At 52.7% G+C, this 17,563-nt stretch overlaps 1 protein-coding gene across 1 annotated transcript in view; it reads left to right on the forward strand.

The window, feature by feature from the left end:
• Positions 1 to 2,643: 2,643 nt before the first annotated feature.
• The window catches only part of LOC139278142 (putative sodium-coupled neutral amino acid transporter 8), a 116,002-nt gene continuing 101,082 nt past the window's right edge, over positions 2,644 to 17,563 (forward strand). The window contains exon 1 of the mRNA XM_070896798.1: positions 2,644 to 2,835. Coding sequence (XP_070752899.1) covers positions 2,644 to 2,835 — 192 coding nt within the window. The remainder of the gene's footprint in view (positions 2,836 to 17,563) is intronic.

Raw genomic sequence — 17,563 nt, forward strand, 5'->3', positions numbered from 1 at the left:
ATCTGATAACTTCACAATCACTTTGTCTGGTGCCAGCCCATCAATGAACAGATTTATTGAATTCCACTTCACAACGTGGCAGACTGCGATGATACGGTGCTGGGGTACAGGACTGTCGTGGTTACTGGGCTAGAAAACCAGGGTCCTGCATTAATAATCCACACAACCCACGTTCAAATCTCGCCATGGCACGTTGAGAATTTCAATTCAGTTTTAAAAAGTAATCTGGAAATCAAAATCTGGCCTCAGTAAAGGTGAGCATGAAGTTGTAAAAACCCGACTGCTTCACTGATGTCCTTCATGGAAGAGAACCTGCCGTCCTTACCCGACCTGGCCTATATGTGTCTTCAGTCCCACGTCAACGTGGTTGACATTAACTGCTCTGTGAGTGGTCTGGCAAGGCACTCATTTGTATCAAACTGCTAAAAATAAATGTATCGCCTTCTCTGGAACTCGCAAGTGACACCCACACCCCGAGAATGGTGTGACCCCCGCCCCCACAGTGGTAAAGTCCAAGCCCAGAGCAACTAAAACAGAATTGGTGCTGGTTTCCTGAGAATGGCCAGGGGTCCTCGCTGGTAGCCTGTACCCCAACATCATCCCCAGGGAATCAGACCCACCCAACTCTATCTCCAGCTCTCAGTGTTGTACAAGAAACTCATTGTGTCAAACCGGAGAAGGTCTAACATCACCTCATGGATGGACTCATGCTGGGCAATAAATGCTGGTCTTGGCAACAGCACTTACCTCCCAAGAACTAATTAAACAAAAGGGTTGCTATGGCTGAACAAATCAAAGGCTGGCAATTGCAGCATCGGAACTCCTCCACAAGCTGACTGTGGAGATTAACAAGTGCTTGCATTTATATAGTGCCTTTCACATGGTAAAACATTCCAAGCTGCTTCACAGGAGCGTAATCAGGCAAACTTTGACACCGGGCCAGATAAGGAGGTCCTAAAGACAGCTGGCTAAAAGCAAGCTCAAAGAGGCAGGTTTTAAAGAGCTTCATAAAGATGACGAGAGAGGTGGATCAGCGGAGCGGTTTAGGGAATTAGTCAGCTTCGGGTCCAAGCAGCTGAAGGCACGGCCGCAAATGATAGAGATTCAAATCTGGGAGCACAAGAGAGCAGAATTGGAGGAGTGCAAAGTTCTCAGAGGGTTGTAGGTCTGGAGGAGGTTACAGAGATAGCGAGGGGTGTAGGGCTGGAGGAGATTACAGAGATATGGAGAGGTGTAGGGCTGGAGGAGATTACAGAGATAGGGAGAGGTGTAGGGGCTGGAGGAGGTTAAAGAGATAGAGAGAGGTGTAGGGCTGGAGGAGGTTAAAGAGATAGAGAGAGGTGTAGGGGCTGGAGGAAGATACAGAGATAGGGAGGGGTGTAGGGCTGGAGGAAGATACAGAGATAGGGAGGGGTGTAGGGCAAGTGACATCATGGAGGTATTTGAAAAACCCGATGAGAATCTTAAAATAAATGCGTTGCTGGATCGGGAGCCAATGTATGTCAGCGAGCTGAGGGGTGAGCGGGACATGGAGAGAGATATGATACATGCAACAGAGTTTTGGATGAACTCAAGTCTGTATGGGGTGGAAGATGGGAGACCAGCCAGGAGAGCGTTGGAAATATTGAGTATAGAGCTCACAAAGGCATCAATGGGGGTTTCAGCAGCAGATGAGCTGAGGCAGTGGTGGAGACGGGCGATGTTATGCAGATGGGATTAAATCAATAAAGGTCCATTATAATCACACACTAATTTCAACGCAGTTTGAAACTTCCAGTGAACCAAATACACATTCTACTGAGCAAAAATTGGAGATTTATTGATTGTGATATTTCCATTCATTTCTTGGTTATCACGGCCCAACCTCATTCCCCTGTCTGTCCCCTCAAACGCTGATGGAACAATGGCTGAGTAATGCTTGCCAACAGGCTGTGAGAGCACTGGACATGGAAAGTGCTGAGATACCAGAGTGCCCCACGGAGATGTCCTGATGAAAGAGTGAGATTCCGATGCTCGCTCCTGGACCTATCAAATCCCATCAAAGCCCAGGTTCTCAATCCCTGGAATTTCACAGATCATTGCCCAATTCACTAAACCAGCTTCTCGCAGATACGTCTCGCCGCAGACTTAACTGGATGCCCAGCCCCTCAGGAAGGAGATTGGAAATCATTCTCATTCTTTAAAACTACGGCCCAAAACGTGAATTTAAAGTGACAGAATTGGGTGTCGGTAATACGAACTAATGATGTGATGTAAATCCTATTAAGTTTTCAGCCAATTTTAAGCTGAAGAAGTGAGTAACTTTCTCAAGGAAATGCACAGTGCTTTGGCGATTCCGGCTGGTAATACGACAGCTCCCATCTTGATCCTGCTTCAGTTGGGTCTCTGGTGATGTGAGACTTGACACAGTTAGCTACAAGACCATGGCAGCCTCCGCAACAAGCGCTGGCTGGTGAGAGAAAACGTCTGTTGGGCTAGAGGCCCAACAATCCCTGCATTCGTAGCCGAAGAGCTTTCTATTAGACAAGAGGCAGGTCAGATCCCAGCAAGAATTGGGCAGCAGGAAGAGGGACCATTGATGGCTGGACGTGTCCTCATGTGAGGAGGTTAGGGAGCTGCAGAATATTGCGGTGACTTGTGCCGATGGAGGAGCTTGCTCGAGAGAGTATTAATCTCCTGGCGAAGCCAAACTCCCTGGACATAGGGAGGTCCAGTCTGTCCTCCTCCGGAGCAGTATTCATCCTCTTAAAATCAGCCCTTGGTGCTGGCCTTCTCAACTTTCCCTGGGCTTTCAACAGAGCAGGAGGGATACACTCAGCCATCGCAGTGGAAATGGTAAGTTCCAGCTCCATTTACTGCCATTTTTCAATTAATGTCTCAACTGATTGCTTCTTCTGACCCTATTTGTATGAATTGCTGGTGCACATTGACAGAGCGATGTTGTTGCTAGGGAACGGAACCCTTCCAATTGCAATCACTCCAGCGTTAACATCAATCACTCCCAGGGCAGGTACAACACGGGTTAGATACAGAGTAAAGCTCCCTCTACACTGTCACATCAAACACTCCCAGGGCAGGTACAGCACGGGTTAGATACAGAGTAAAGTCAAGTTTGCTGATGATACAAAGATGGGTGGGAAAGCAAATTGTGAGGAGGACACACAAAATCTGCAAAAGGATATAGACAGGCTAAGTGAGTGGGCAAAAAATTGGCAGATGGAGTACAATATGGGAAAATGTGAGGTCATGCACTTTGGCAGAAATAATAGAAAAGCAAATTATAAAATAAGTGGAGAAAAGTGGCAAGGTGCTGCAGTACAGAGAGACCTGGGGGTCCTTGTGCATGAAACATAAATTGTGTATAATCACAGTTTGCACCAGGTTTCCAGGGGCACAGTGAGTCCTGCTGTGTTTATTCAACTTTGCTAATGGTTAGATGGCACAGAGACTGAGGGGCATTGTGGTACAGCGTAGGGCAGACTGTGCCTGGCAGTGGGTACCCAGACCGAGGGGCATTGTGGGACAATGCAGGGCAGACTGTGCCTGGCAGTGGGTACCCAGACCGAGGGGTATTGTGGGACAGCGCAGGGCAGACTGTGCCTGGCAGTGGGTACCCAGACTGAGGGGCACCTACCTGGCCATCAATGTGTGAAGCTGGTCACGCGGGCAGAGGGTCAGCGGGCAGCTGTGCCAGCTGCTGCATGGACACGTGCAGCTCACAGGCAGTGCGGGCCTGGCACTGCCAGCTGTGCCCTCAAGTCTTCTTCCTCTGCCTCCACCCAGCAATGCTGCAGCACCTCCATTTCCCCAGCCCGGGGTTGGAGTGCTGCCCCGCTCCACCTTGACCACAGACTGGATTTCCTGACTCCTCACCCAGTGTGGGAGCCATCGGGCTTTGCCTGACACCAGTGTTGGCCGAACAGCCTTGTAAAGGCTGCCGACGTTTTATCCCCATATGCGCCCGTTTACCTGCAATTGGTGCATCCCTTGAAATTTACCAATCATCCTTTAGAGGGATGCAGCTCACTGGCAGCATGGGACTGGCATGGCCAGCGATGGTAACCGCCAATGTGTGCCCTCAAGTCTCCCTCCACCTCCATCCAGGCTCACTGCAAAGATGCCTACTGGGGACACCCTCCAGTGGGGAGAGGACACCCTCCAGTGGGGACAACCTCCAGTGGGGAGAGGACACCCTCCAGTGGGGACACCCTCCAGTGGGCCCCCCTCCAGTGGGGGGAGGACAACCTCCAGTGGGGGGAGGACACCCTCCAGTGGGGAGAGGACACCCTCCAGTGGGGACACCATCCAGTGGGGGAGGACACCCTCCAGTGGGCCCCCCTCCAGTGGAGAGGACACCCTCCAGTGGGGACATGCTCCAGTGGGGAGCAATGCTATCGGCCTCACCACCACCTCAGTCTGCTCCAGCTCCACACTTCAGCTTCCAAACAGGAGTTGGAGTCTGGCTCCACTTCCTTTCCCCCTTCTGTATTTATTCTCAGCTCCGTTTCCTGCCGCAGTGCTTTATACCCAGACAACCTCGGCAGAGGCTGGAATATACATTTAATGTAACAGACAGCCTTTATAATGAGCCTGAAATTCCGACATCACCGGGCCCATACGAAGTTTCTACGGACCCGGGAAGGCATCGGAAAAGCCGGCTTTCAGCGCGCAATGCGCATGCGGTGAAAACCGGCTTTCCCGATGTGTCCAGTTGGAGCTTGACAGATCGTAGCCAGGTCGGGAGCGAGGACATTTGCTTGGGCAAGATTGCGATATTTACCCATATCTTGCCCAGCAAATGTCCTCAAAAATCTTGCGCCAGAAAAAGCAGGGGCACAACCTACTTTTACAGGCGCAAGTGTTTTAAAACACACAAAAACATATCACAATAAAGTTATGAAAACATATTTTATTGTTAAAAACCCTCCCCACTACGGTAACTTTATTTTAAAGCATAATTAACAAAACTTTTTTAAAAATCGGGAACATTTTTTTTTATAAGACATTAATAACTTTAATTTAAATGAATCTTAAATATGTAGTGTATATTTTCTATTTTTTATTAGTGTTTTGGGTGTTTGGGGGGGTTTCTCATTCATAGTAATCGGGGTTTGCGACTTACTAAACTCCTATTACTATGAATGAGAATATACTTTACCCGATTGGCTACCCAGAGCCATGTGACTCCAGCTCCAGGCCTGCGCACATCCCGACGTGCACGCGCTGCGATGTGCCGGGAGAGGAGGCCTGTGGATCGGGCGGGCACAGCAGCTTCAGGTAGGTGTGCATTTTTTCTCTAACATCTAGTCGAACGCCCGTGGGAAGGAGAAAACGGAATTTCTGGGCCATTAAATTACCAATATTGTTACCCCACCCGCCGCCCCCATGCGTGGCCACTTACCCTCTGAGCTGGCCACATCACTTCCGTGGCAAGCTCCCAACACCAGGCCCATTCTGAACCGTGAGCTCTGCCACTCTATCTCAGTCAAAGAGAAGTAAGATCCCGACTGATTGGGTAAAATCACACACTGCACCAACAGTGATCCCACCCAAAGTCCAGTCGTGCAGCAAAGCTCCCACAAGGGGCAAAGTTTCTCATCTTCGCCAGTATATGGGCAACACCATCAGGACTGTATTTATAGCCCGTCTCAAATGTCAATCACAGAGCGTAGGACAAGAGTGATCCGTCGCCCAGACGAAAGCAAGAACGTTCTTGCATTTATATCGCGTGAAGATGAGGAAAGACTTTTGTGGACCGGCTGGGATTTGACAGCGATCGGCGTGTTTGCCGATCAGCCAGGACCCTCCCTGCTGATGCCAGCCCAGTGACTCTTGCTGTGAAATGGTCCGGTATTGAGTGAGGACTGGCTCAGGCTCCTCTGTTTCTCTCTCCGCTGAGGCCGCCTGGCCCAACAAGGGTTCCCAGCATTCACGGTATTTTGCTTTAGTTCAGGCCCGTCTGTGACAGACTCCTTGACTGAACCGCCCTGTGGATTCAGTCTATAAACCTGGTCATCACAGCATCTATGTCCCATCCCGAGTTGCCTGACCGAGTGTCTTGCTGGCCAGACCGAGTTTGGACGACAGCTTTGTGTCTGTCAGGGACATCAGTGACCCAGATGGGTTTTAATGGCAATCTGACAGCTTCATGGTCACTTTTATTGAGACCAACTTTTTATTTCAACTGAATTGTAAACTAAATTGAAAGGGGAGTAAATTCGCTCGGGCCTGTGTTGCGGCGTTAATCCGGGCGGAGCGGCAATCTTCGCTCCTTGAAAATGTTGCAGCCTCCCACCCAGAAATTGGGCAGAAGAGCTGACAGGGGCGATCAATCAACCATTGCTAACACGAGCTGGGGACGGCAGGGGAGGGGGAGCGATAGCGGAAGTTTGGTCGGTACATTCGATGGATCGATTGCGCATGCGCGGAACTCGGAGTCAAATCCTGGGAAAAGCTGAGTCTTAAAGGCGCCCATCGCAGTTTTCAAACTCACTTGTTTCCCCCTGCACGGTTATATCTGTCTGCCGCTGCACACTCAGAGGCTCACGCACCGTGCTGTGTGTAAACCTTGCACTGACTGTGACTGAGACTCACGCACCGTGCTGTGTGTAAACCTTGCACTGACTGTGACTGAAACTCACGCACCGTGCTGTGTGTAAACCTTGTACTGAGTGTGACTGAGACTCACGCACCGTGCTGTGTGTAAACCTTGCACTGAGTGTGACTGAGACTCACGCACCGTGCTGTGTGTAAACCTTGCACTGACACCGACTGAGACTCACACACTGTGCTGTGTGTAAACCTTGCACTGAGTGTGACCTCCCGATCGAAGCGCTTCCTTATCCCTTTAAGCAGCCCCCAGTTACTGACTCTGCAAGCCTGGACCCACTGTTGTCCCAGACGGTGTTGTTGATCGGCGCTCAATGAGGCGAACGCACCGAATTTACCGACCCGGGGCGCAAGCATGGGTGTTTCACCAGGAATCCGTCAGGACCGGAGCGATCGTCAGCCGCCGGGCGCTAGCCATGTGCACACCTGGTGAACCTCCCGATCGGTAATCTCTTACGCTCCCATTCACACCCCCTCTGGCTCACTGAGGCATTCGACAACCAAAAATCCAGCCCATATTCTAGTACCGCCATCGTGGGGTTTGCGCTCAAGGTCTCTGGGTTATTCACACAGCAACATAACTCTACCCAAGGCCTGAAGGTAAGTGTTGATTCAACTCACACATGGAACATGGTCAGTGTGTCAGGGACTGGCGTGCGGCCCAAACACAACCCTGGCAAGGATTGGGATCGGGAAGGCCAAACGCAGGCACCAAAACCCTGTGTCTATCCACAGGGCCCAGCGAGAGCAGCTCACAGGCAGCTTTCCTCCCAGTCCCTGAATTTACCATCACCCCCTCTCCATCACCCCGCCCAAATAAACCCCCCGTAAACACACCCGCCCATCAGCCCCCTCCATAACGCCCCCCACAATAACCCCCCTGTAAACACACCACCCCATCAGCCCCCCTCCATCACCCCCCCAAATAACCACACCCTTCAAACACCCCCCCACACCCCCCCAAACACCCCCCCAAACACCCCCCCAAACACCCCCCCAAACACCCCCCCAAACACCCCCCCAAACACCCCCCAAACACCCCCCCAAACACACCACCACACACCACCACACACCACCACACACCACCACACACCACCACACACCACCACACACCACCACACACCACCACACACCCCCAAACATCCCCCAACACCCCCCCTCCAAACACATCCCCCAAACAACCCCCCCCTCCAAATATACCCCCCCAACACCCCCCCTCCAAACGCACACCAAACACCCCCCCAAACAACCCGTGCCAAACAACAACCCCTCCAAACAACCCTAACTCTAACCCTAATCCTCCATAACCCCCACCCAAACAAACCCCACCCACCCTCCCCAAATAACCCCCCCCTCCAAACACACGGCCACAACCCCCCCAAACATCCCCCCAACACCCTCCTCCAAACACCTCCCCAAACCCCCCCCCCACCCCCCCCCAAACAACCTCCCCTCCAACCACACATCCCCATCAACCCCCTCCATAACACGTCCCCAACCCCCCTCAAACAACCCCCCCATCACCACCCTCCATAACACACCCACGCCCAAACACCCCCCCCCAAACACCCCCCCTCCATAACACCCCCTCTCAAACAACACCCCCCCTCCAGAACACACCGCCCAACACCCCAACACCCACCCCCCAAACATCCACCCCCATCACCACCCCCCCACAACACCCTCCCCAAACAACACCCATAACACCCCCCCCAAACACCCCCCCATAACACCCCCCCCAAACACCCCCCCATAACACCTCCCCCAAACACCGCCCATAACACCCCCCCCAAACACCCCCCATAACACCCCCCCCAAACAACCCCCCATAACACACCCCAAACATCCCCCCCACACCCATCCCCCCCCCACACCCACACCCATAATCCCCCGCACTTTCCCCCCATACCCCTCCCCACACCCACGCTCCACACCCACACCCAACCTCCCCACCTTCCCCACCAACAACCACCCTCCTCACCCACCTCCCCCCCCATCCACCTCACCCACACCCACGCCCCTACTGGAAAGTGTGTGAGCGGGTATGTATCTGTCTGTGTGTGTGCCTGTGTAACTCTGTGTGTTTGTGTATGTCTCTGTGTGGGGTGTGGATATGTGTGGATATGTGTGTGTCTGTGTGTGGTGTGTGTGTCTGTGTGTATGTGTGCGTCTGTGTGTGACTGTAAGTGTGTGTGTGTGTGTCTGTGTGTGTGTGTGTTTCTGTGGGTCTGTATGTGTGTTCGTGTCTGTGTCTGTGTGCACGGACAAAGGACTCATCAAGGACAGAAAGGCAGTCAGTGCCCGCTGGAAGGAGCACTTCAAAGATCTCCTTAACCGTGACTCTGTGTTTGATGTGAGTGTCCTTGACTCCATTCCACAGCATGCTACCCGCCACCACCTCAGCACAACCCCAGCCCGACATGAGGTTGCAAAGGCCATCTGACAACTGAAGAACAACAAGGCCTCAGGAGCAGATGGAATCCCCACTGAAGCACGAAAGCATGGCAGGGAAGCACTATTGGTGTGAATCCATGAACTCATTCCTCTTATCTGGAAGGAGTAGAGCATGCCAGGGGATCTCAGAGATACCGTAATTGTGACCATCTTCAAGAAAGGCGACAAGTCCGACTGCGTTAATGTCAGAAGAATCTCCCTGCTGCCTGCCACAGGGAAAGTCATCGCAAGAATCCTCCTCAATCGCCTTCTCCCAGTGGCTAAAGAGCTCCTCCCAGAGTCGCAATGTGGATTCCGCCCACTAAGGGGCACAAAGGACATGGGGCTAGACTTTCCACGATGATTACTTTTGGGCGATATTTCCGGCTGCAGGATCGCTGGAATATCGCCCATTTTAAAAAATGCTAGTTTTGCCTTTTTAATTTGGGCGACAGCCTTAGCGATGTGAAATGGGCCTTAGCGATGTATTCAGTCGTGCAAGGCTGGTGTCCATAGCAACGGCCGTTCTGCGTATGCGCATTTATTTTCAGGCAAAGAACTTTCCCCTCGATTCAGGAGGTCAGGGGTCATTTGCGTATGCTCGAAAGCAAAGGGAGGGAGAGAGAGAAGGGAGGTTTGTGTGGAGTCATTTTTTGAAGGAATTGATGATGAGATAAGATGGAGATGGACCACGAGGAGTCGGGAGAGAGTGTGGGGGAGGGTGCAGGGAGAAGGAGAGCGGAGCCTTCTCCGACGAGGCGAACGAGGCCTTAGTCCACGAGGTGGAGACTCGGTGGGTCCAATTAACCTAAGGTGGATGTGGGAAACCTTCCCCCCGGGATATACTCGCGAATATGGCTGGATATCGCCGCTGTTGTCTCATCGGTGGCCCACGATAGACGTGTGGCAGACCAGTGCCACAAGCGCTGGAACAGTCTTGTTTCATCGGCAAGAGTAAGTATTAAATTATTCAATTTATAATTGTAATGATGCACTGCCTCATTAATTAGAATGTAAATGTGCCGGATTATAATTAAGCTGGGTAATCTTGGGTAGCTTCCCAGTTAAGATTTGGACTGGGGTCGGAACCTGTGCTCTTTAACTTAATTGACAGTATTCATTATTATTTAAAGGCTTTGATTGAAAATTGGGGTGAAAGGAATCACTGGAAACAGACAGACTGCAAACATTCGGCAATTCTACCACTTTAGTTTAGAAGGAGAATTAGTAAATTATATCGCTGCTTGTGTGCTGTGAGCAACTCTTTAACTTGGGCACTGTATCCTTTGGGTTACGTTGGTGGATGGGGGCACGACTGAGCGCCGAGGGCTCTGCTCAGCTTTACCCAGACTGTGTGAGACTCTCCGGCTGCTGTCACTCACACAGCTGCCCTGGCTCACTGTCTGCCCTGGGACACTTTGGGAGATTAGCTCCGGCCACACGGAGGTCTCCGAGCACAGCCCATGGACACGGTGCCACCTCCTATTACAGACCTGTCATTGCCGAGCTCATCAGTGGTCCTGATTCCCCCCCCCTCCCACCCCTGGGGGACCTACATCGATTCAAATAAACCGCCTACCTCCCCTCAGGTGCCGAATGGCACGGCCTGTGCATTGGGCCTTTCCTGGAGATTGTATGCTAGATGTTTGGTGTCAAGCATTAGTTCCTAAACACGATCTTATTAAATATTTTCTCTGAACGTAGATATTATAACCATGCATCCATTGGATACAAACCGCATTAGCATATAATGTTAATGTTAATGATGAATAGCATGTAGGGTGACTAATTGTGGATTATAATATCTGTAGTGTTTCCGTAATAGTACCTCGGCAATTAGCTTATGTCATGCTCCTGTCACGTTTGCAGAGGAAGATATCTAAGAATCAGACGGAGCGGAGGCAGACCAGAGGAGGGCCTGTTGAGCTGCACCCTCTCACTGATCTGTAGGAGCGAGCTGCAGCCTTAGTGGGCACCCGTAATCGCTCTGCCACGCGTGGTGGTGCCGATCCCGTTGTTGTGCCACGTGAGTAATTTGTCAACCAGTGGTAAATCCGTGGTAATTTAAAGTAATTTAATGCCATTTGATTATAATATATGAATGATGTAATATTATGCATGCAGCTTCTGTACTCTCAGGTTAATCAGACGTAACGTCTCTTGTTCACATTTACTGCGCTAGTGTTGCTCATTGTACATATACTTGCACAGCGCAAGCATTCTCATGTCTCCCCTTCTCTTCTGCCAACCTCAGTGATGTTTTCCAGCTCCCCAGGAGCAACAGGAGGCCCCTGGAACAACAGCCCACTCGCTGCGGGTCGTGCTGGCCACGGAGGAAGGACAAGAACAAGGTGAAAAAGAGGAGCAGGAGGATGGTGAGCCTGGAGGGACATCTGCGGCCACCTCATCCTCAACGGAGGAAGCAGCGGGGCCAAGCGGCTTGCAGCAGGCCACCCCGAGTCGTCCAGTGACCACGCCGACCCCGCGGAGGTTGGGTCGGCGAGGTAGGCACGTGCTGCGACGGGCAGGCGCTCGCTGACATCGGTCGAGAGCTTCTCCAGACGCTTGGTGGGTTGACGGGTAACATCGCCACACTGTCTGCCAGAATATCGGCGGGCATGGAGCAGATGGGGGCGGAACGACCGACTCTGTGCGGCAGGCGATGGTTTTGGGAGAGGGCACTGCACCCCAAGGTGCCGTACCAGCAACCAGCACGACAGGTGCGAGACAGGGGGGAGAACTTCCTTCCGACTTCATAAACGTCTTCTCCTCGGTCACTCAGCCAACGTCACCCCCCTCCCCGACCCCCACCAGCAGCAGCAGCCCTCGAGGTGCTCTGGTGCAAGACGTCTTGGTCCCATTACTCAGGGATAATGTGAGAAACTGGGAGTTACGAGGGGGGGGGGTGTCAAGTTAGAGGAGGGAAGCGTGGCCGCAGGTAGGGAGGGGGGCGCTCATATTATTGTTACATTATTACTTAAAAAAGAATTGTTGATTGTTGGGGATGGTGGGAGGATGCTCCCGTTATATTGTTGTTGAACATATTTTGTTGGGGGTTGGGGTGTTATAGTTTGTTAAAAAAATATTTAAATCAGTTGTTAAATTATTAAAATTTTTTTATTGAACTTTACAATTGTTGTGAAATGTCTTCTAATAATGTACGATAAAACATCCAATAAAGGGTTGCAAACCATGGCCAGGCCAGGCCAGGATGAACTGTAACTGTCACCAATGTAACTTCACGCAAAGCATTCATTTAGGAGCTGCTGATGCAAGAGTTTTGCAGCTGCGTAACTCCCACGGGGCTTTTCCAGTGGTGTGAGGGGCGTGTGAGCGTGGCTTCATCGCCCGGCTGATTGTCCTCCCCGACTTCCTCGCCCTGCTCTTCCGCCTCCCCTCTCTCCTGAGGTGGACCAGCCGTTCCATCTGGCAATTCTTGTCCTCTCCTGATGCAACATGCCGCACACCACAATAAACTCAGCGACCTGCTCAGGGTGGTATTGTAGGTTGTCTCCTGAATGGTCCAGGCATCTGCGGCGCTGCTTCAGCACTCCAATTGTCTTTTCGACGATATTGCGTGTAGCTATATGGCTTTCATTGTAACGCTTCTCAGCTTCCGTCTGGGGATTACGCAGGGGGGGAGTCATGAGCCAGTTGGCAAGGCCATATCCTTTATCCCCCAGCATCCAACCGTGACCTTGTGGCTGACTCTTAAACAGGTCAGGGACAGTGCTCTCACGCAAGATGGATGCTGCCTGGAGAATTTGTATTTACTGCCATGATTATTTGCTTATGGTCGACAATGAGCTGCACATTCAGGGAGTGGAATCCCTTTCGGTTCCGAAACAGCTCCGCATCCTGTAAAGGTGCTCGCATGGCGATGTGCGTACAGTCTATTGCTCCCTGCACCTTGGGGAAGTTTGCTATTCTTGAGAAACCCAAAGCCCTCCCGGTCTGTGCCTCCCTGGTCATAGAGAAGCTTATAAAGTCCATCCTGCGAGCTTCAGTCACTTGTCGAACGCAGCAATGTGTGGCGTGCTGAGTGATACCGCAAATGTCGCCAGCTGAGGCCTGAAAGGAGCCCGATGCATGGAAGGAAAGTGCCGCGGTTACCTTAACCTCAACGGGTAGTGCAGTACCTGATGGTGCTGGTAGGCTGCAGATCTCCCCTAATTAGCTGGCATATCTCAGTGATATGACCTCCTTTCGGAATCACAGCCTTCGAACGCACATGTTATTGGACATTGCTTATCCCTGTAAATGCATTGGGTGTAACATCTCCTCCACAGCAGTCTGTCACCTCTTTGATTAGGCACATAACGCTCTTCAATAAACCGTCTCCCATCTCTAGTCTGCAGCATCTGATTAGTGACCAACACCACCGGCCCCATCTCTATAAATCAATATAAATGCCCCAATCTGTCTCAAGAGTCAAAAATGCCCTTAAAGTCACTCACAAATTACTTCACCTCCCATCCACTTCAAGTAGACTTTTATTAAAGTTCCTCCAAGTTACAGAATGGTGTCCATAATGCCCAGTTAATGTCAGGTGATTGCAGCTTTGCTTCAGCGATCATTTGGGCAAATTATGGGCGAAATGCCGAAAGTAGCGCTCGGCGATAAACTGGGCGATAATCAGGCGCCAGTTTCCATTTATCACCAAATTTGGGTGATAGCCTGAATCTCAGCCCTTATGTGGCGATAAATGGCCGATAAATGGGCAACGAAAGTCGAGCCCGATCTTCACCACACGGCGAATCGAAGAGAAATTTAGGGAGCAGCATCAGCCCCTGTACATGGCTTTCTTTGACCTCACAAAGGCAGTCGACTCTGTCAACTGTGAGGGATTATGAAGTGTCCGCCTCAAATTCGGCTGCCCCCAAAAGTTTGTCACCATCCTCCACCTGCTCCACGATGACATGCAAGCCGTGATTCTGACCAAAGGATCCACCACAGACCCAATACACATCCGGACCAGGATCAAGCAGAGCTATGTCATCACACCAACGCTCTTCTCGATCTTCCTCGCTGCAATGCTCCATCTCATCCTCAACAAGCTCCCCGCTGGAGTGGAGCTAATCTACAGAACAAACAGGAAATTATTCAACCTCCGTCGCGTCCAGTCCAGATCCAAGGTCGTCCCATCCTCTGTTTTTTGAATTACTCAGGCCAACATCCCCAGCAACGAAGCACTGACCACACTCGATCAGCTCCGTTGGACGGGCCACATCGTCGACATGCCTGATACAAGACTCCCAAAGCAAGCGCTCGACTCGGAAGTTGCATTTCTTCAAGGAAGCTCTGAGGTGCCTGTGAAGCGTTTCCTCTGTGCACCTGGGGCTCGCTTGCAAGCTGGGCAGAGGAAAATCTTCACGGGCACCCTCAGAGCCTCCTTAAAGAAATGCAACATCCCCACCGACACCTGGGAATCCCCGGCCCAAGGCAGGCTCAAAGTGGAGGAGAAGCATCTGGGAAGGTGCCGAACACCTCGAGTCTCTTTGCCGGGAGCAAGCTGAAGCCAAGTACAAACAGCGGAAGGAGCGCACGGAAACCCAGGCACCCCACTCACCTGTCCCCCCAACCACCATCTGCCCCACCCGTGACAGGGACTGTAGGTCCCGCATTGGTCTCACCATTCACCTGAGAACTCATATTTAGTGTGGGAGCAAGTCATCCTCGACTCCGAGGGACTGCCGAAGAACAGAAGAGAAGAAGGTGCGTATGTCTGACTGTGTGTGTGTCCGTCTGTGTGTGTGTAGGGGTGTGTGTGCTTTGGTTGTGGTATGTGTGTGTGTGTATGTGTGTGTGTGTGGAGGGCAGGGTGGGGGTGTGGGTGTGGGTGAGGGACAGCGCGTGCTGCTGCAGGAGGGCGATGGCTGACTGCAGTGCGGGCAGGTACAGCAGGAGCGGAGAGGTCGGGGCGAAGGAGTGGGGAGAGATCGTGAAGTGACGAGATCGGGGCCAAGAGGAGGTGTGGGCCCAGGGGCAGCACGGGCCAGCCTACACTGCGATATGTGTCCGCGCTCGGTCCGTGCAGCAGAGCTGGTCTCCAGTCGTCCTGGTTAATCCTTGCCACTGGATCAAGACCTAGCTCTGTCAAGCCCGTGTGGCGGCTGGTGTGCAACGGTCACCCCACGTTAAAAATATCCACGCACAGGCATCTTCCACCCTTCAGGGTGTAGTTCGGGATCCAGAATATTAGGTCCTTCATTGAAACACCTGTGAACTCATCCCTTTCTGGCGTGGAAGCAAGTCATCCTCAATACGAGGGACCGCCTATGATGATGATGATGCTGATGATGTTTGTGCATGTGTGTGTGTGTGTGTGTGTGGTGTGTGTGGGTGTGTGGTGTGTGTGGGTGTGTGGTGTGTGTGGGTGTGGGGTGTGTGTGTGTGTGGTGTGTGTGTGTGGGTGTGTGTGTACGTGGGTGTGTGTATGTGTGTGTGTGGTGTGTGTGTCTGTGGGTGTGTGTGTGGGGTGTGTGGGTGTGTGTGGGGGGGTGTGTATGGGATGTGTGTGGTGGGTGTGTGTGTGTGGGGTGTGTGTGTCTGGCGTGTGTAAGTGGGGGATGTGTGTGAAGGGTGTGTGTGTGTGGGGTTGTCTGTGGGATGTGTGTGTGGGTGCGTGTGTGTGCGGGGGGGTGTGTGGGGGGTGTGGTGGGTGTGTGTGTATGTGTGTGTGGAGGTGTGTGTGTGGGGGGTGTGTATGGGTTGTATCTGTAGAGTGTGTGTGTGTAGGGTTTGTGTGTGTGGGGTGTGTGGGGTGTGAGTGGGGGGTGTGTGTGTGTGTGGTGTGTGTGCGTGGGGTGTGAGTATGGGGTGTGTGTGGGTGTATGTGATCTGTGTGTGGGTGTGTGTGTGTGGGATGTTAAATTGTGGTGTGTGTGTGTGCATTGTGTGTGTGGGGTGTGTGAGGTTTGTGTGTGTGGGGGTGTGTGTGTGTGTGTGTGGGGTGTGTGTGAGTGGGTGGGGGTGTGTGTGGGTTGTGTGTGGGGTTGTGTGTGAGGTTTGTGTGTGTGTGGGGTGTGTGTGTGGGATGAGTGTGTGGGTGTGTGTGTGCGTTGTGTGTGTGGGGTGTGTGTGGGTGTGTGTGAGGGGGGGGTTTGTGGGGGTGTGTGTGGTTGTATGTGAGGGATGTGTCTGGGCCTTTGTCCGTGGTGCTTGTGGGTTTGTGTGTGGGAGTGTGTGAGTTGGTGTGTGTGTGGGTGTGTGTGTGTGGGGTGTGTGTGTGGGGTGTGTGTGTGGGGTGTGTTTGTGGCGTGTGTGGGGTGTGTGTGTGTGTGGGGTGTGTGTGTGTGTGTGTGTGGTTGTGAGGTGTGTGTGTGTGGGGGAGTATGTGTGGGGTGTGTGTGTAGGGTGTGTGTGTGGGTGATGTGTGTGGGGTGTGTTTGTGGGTGTGTGTGTGTGTGGGAGTGTAAGGGGTGTGTGTGGGGGAGTGTCTGGCTGTGTGTGGCGGGGTGTGTGGGGTGTTTTTGTGTGTGTGTGTGTGTGGGGGATGTGTCTGGGTGTTTGTCCATGGTGTGTGTGGGTGTGTGTGTGAGGGAGGGGTGTGTGTGTGGTGTGTGTGGGGGTGTGTGTGTGGGATGTGTGTGTGAGAGGTGTGTGTGTGTGTGGGGTGTATGTGTGGAGTGTGTGTGTCTGTGGGGTGTATGTGTGTGGGGTGTGTGTGGGGTGGGTGTGGTGTGTGTGGGGTATGAGTGGGGGGAGTGTGTGGGGTGTGTTTGTGGGGTGTGTGTGGGTGTATGGGGAGTGTGTGTGGGTGTGTGTGTGGGGGTGAGTGAGTGGGGGTGTGTGTGTGGGGTGTGTGTGTGTGGGGTGTGGGTGGGGGGTGTGTTAGGGGTGTGTGTGAAGGTGTGTGAGGTTTGTGTGTGTGTGGGGTGTGTGTGAGTGTGTGTGTGGGGTGTGTGTGGGGGGTGTGTGGGGTCTGTGTCAGTGCGTGGGGTGTGTGTGTGGGGTGTGTGTGGGGTTGTGTGTGTGTGGGGTGTGTGTGTGATGTGTGTGGGGGGTGTGAGTGTGGGGTGTGTGTGGGGTGAGTGTGTTGGGTGTGTGTGTGTGCGTTGTGTGTGTGTGGGGTGTGTGGGGGGGGCATTTGTGGGGGTGTGTGGTTGTGTGTGGGGGATGTGTCTGAGCGTTTGTCTGTGGTGCTTGTGGGTTTGTGTGTGGGAGTGTGTGAGTTGGTGTGTGTGTGTACGGGTGTGTGTGTGGGTGTGTGTGTTTGGGGTGTGTGTGTGTGTGGGAGTGTGTGTGGGATGTGTGTGAGGGCTGTGAGTGTGTGGGGTGTGTTTGCGGGGTGCGTGTGTGTGGGGTGTGTGTTTGTGGGGTGCGTGTGTGTGGGGTGCGTGTGTGTGGGGTGCGTGTGTGTGGGGTGCGTGTGTGTGGGGTGCGTGTGTGTGGGGTGTGTGTGTGAGGGGTGTGTGGGGTGTGTGTGTGTGGGGTGTGTGTGTGTGGGGTGTGTGTGGGGGGGGGTGTGTGGGGTGTGTGTGTCTGTGGGGGCGGGGGGGGGAGTATGGGTTGAATGGGG

Source organism: Pristiophorus japonicus, chromosome 13 (assembly GCF_044704955.1).
Source record: "Pristiophorus japonicus isolate sPriJap1 chromosome 13, sPriJap1.hap1, whole genome shotgun sequence".
NCBI classification, from domain to species: Eukaryota; Metazoa; Chordata; class Chondrichthyes; family Pristiophoridae; genus Pristiophorus; species Pristiophorus japonicus.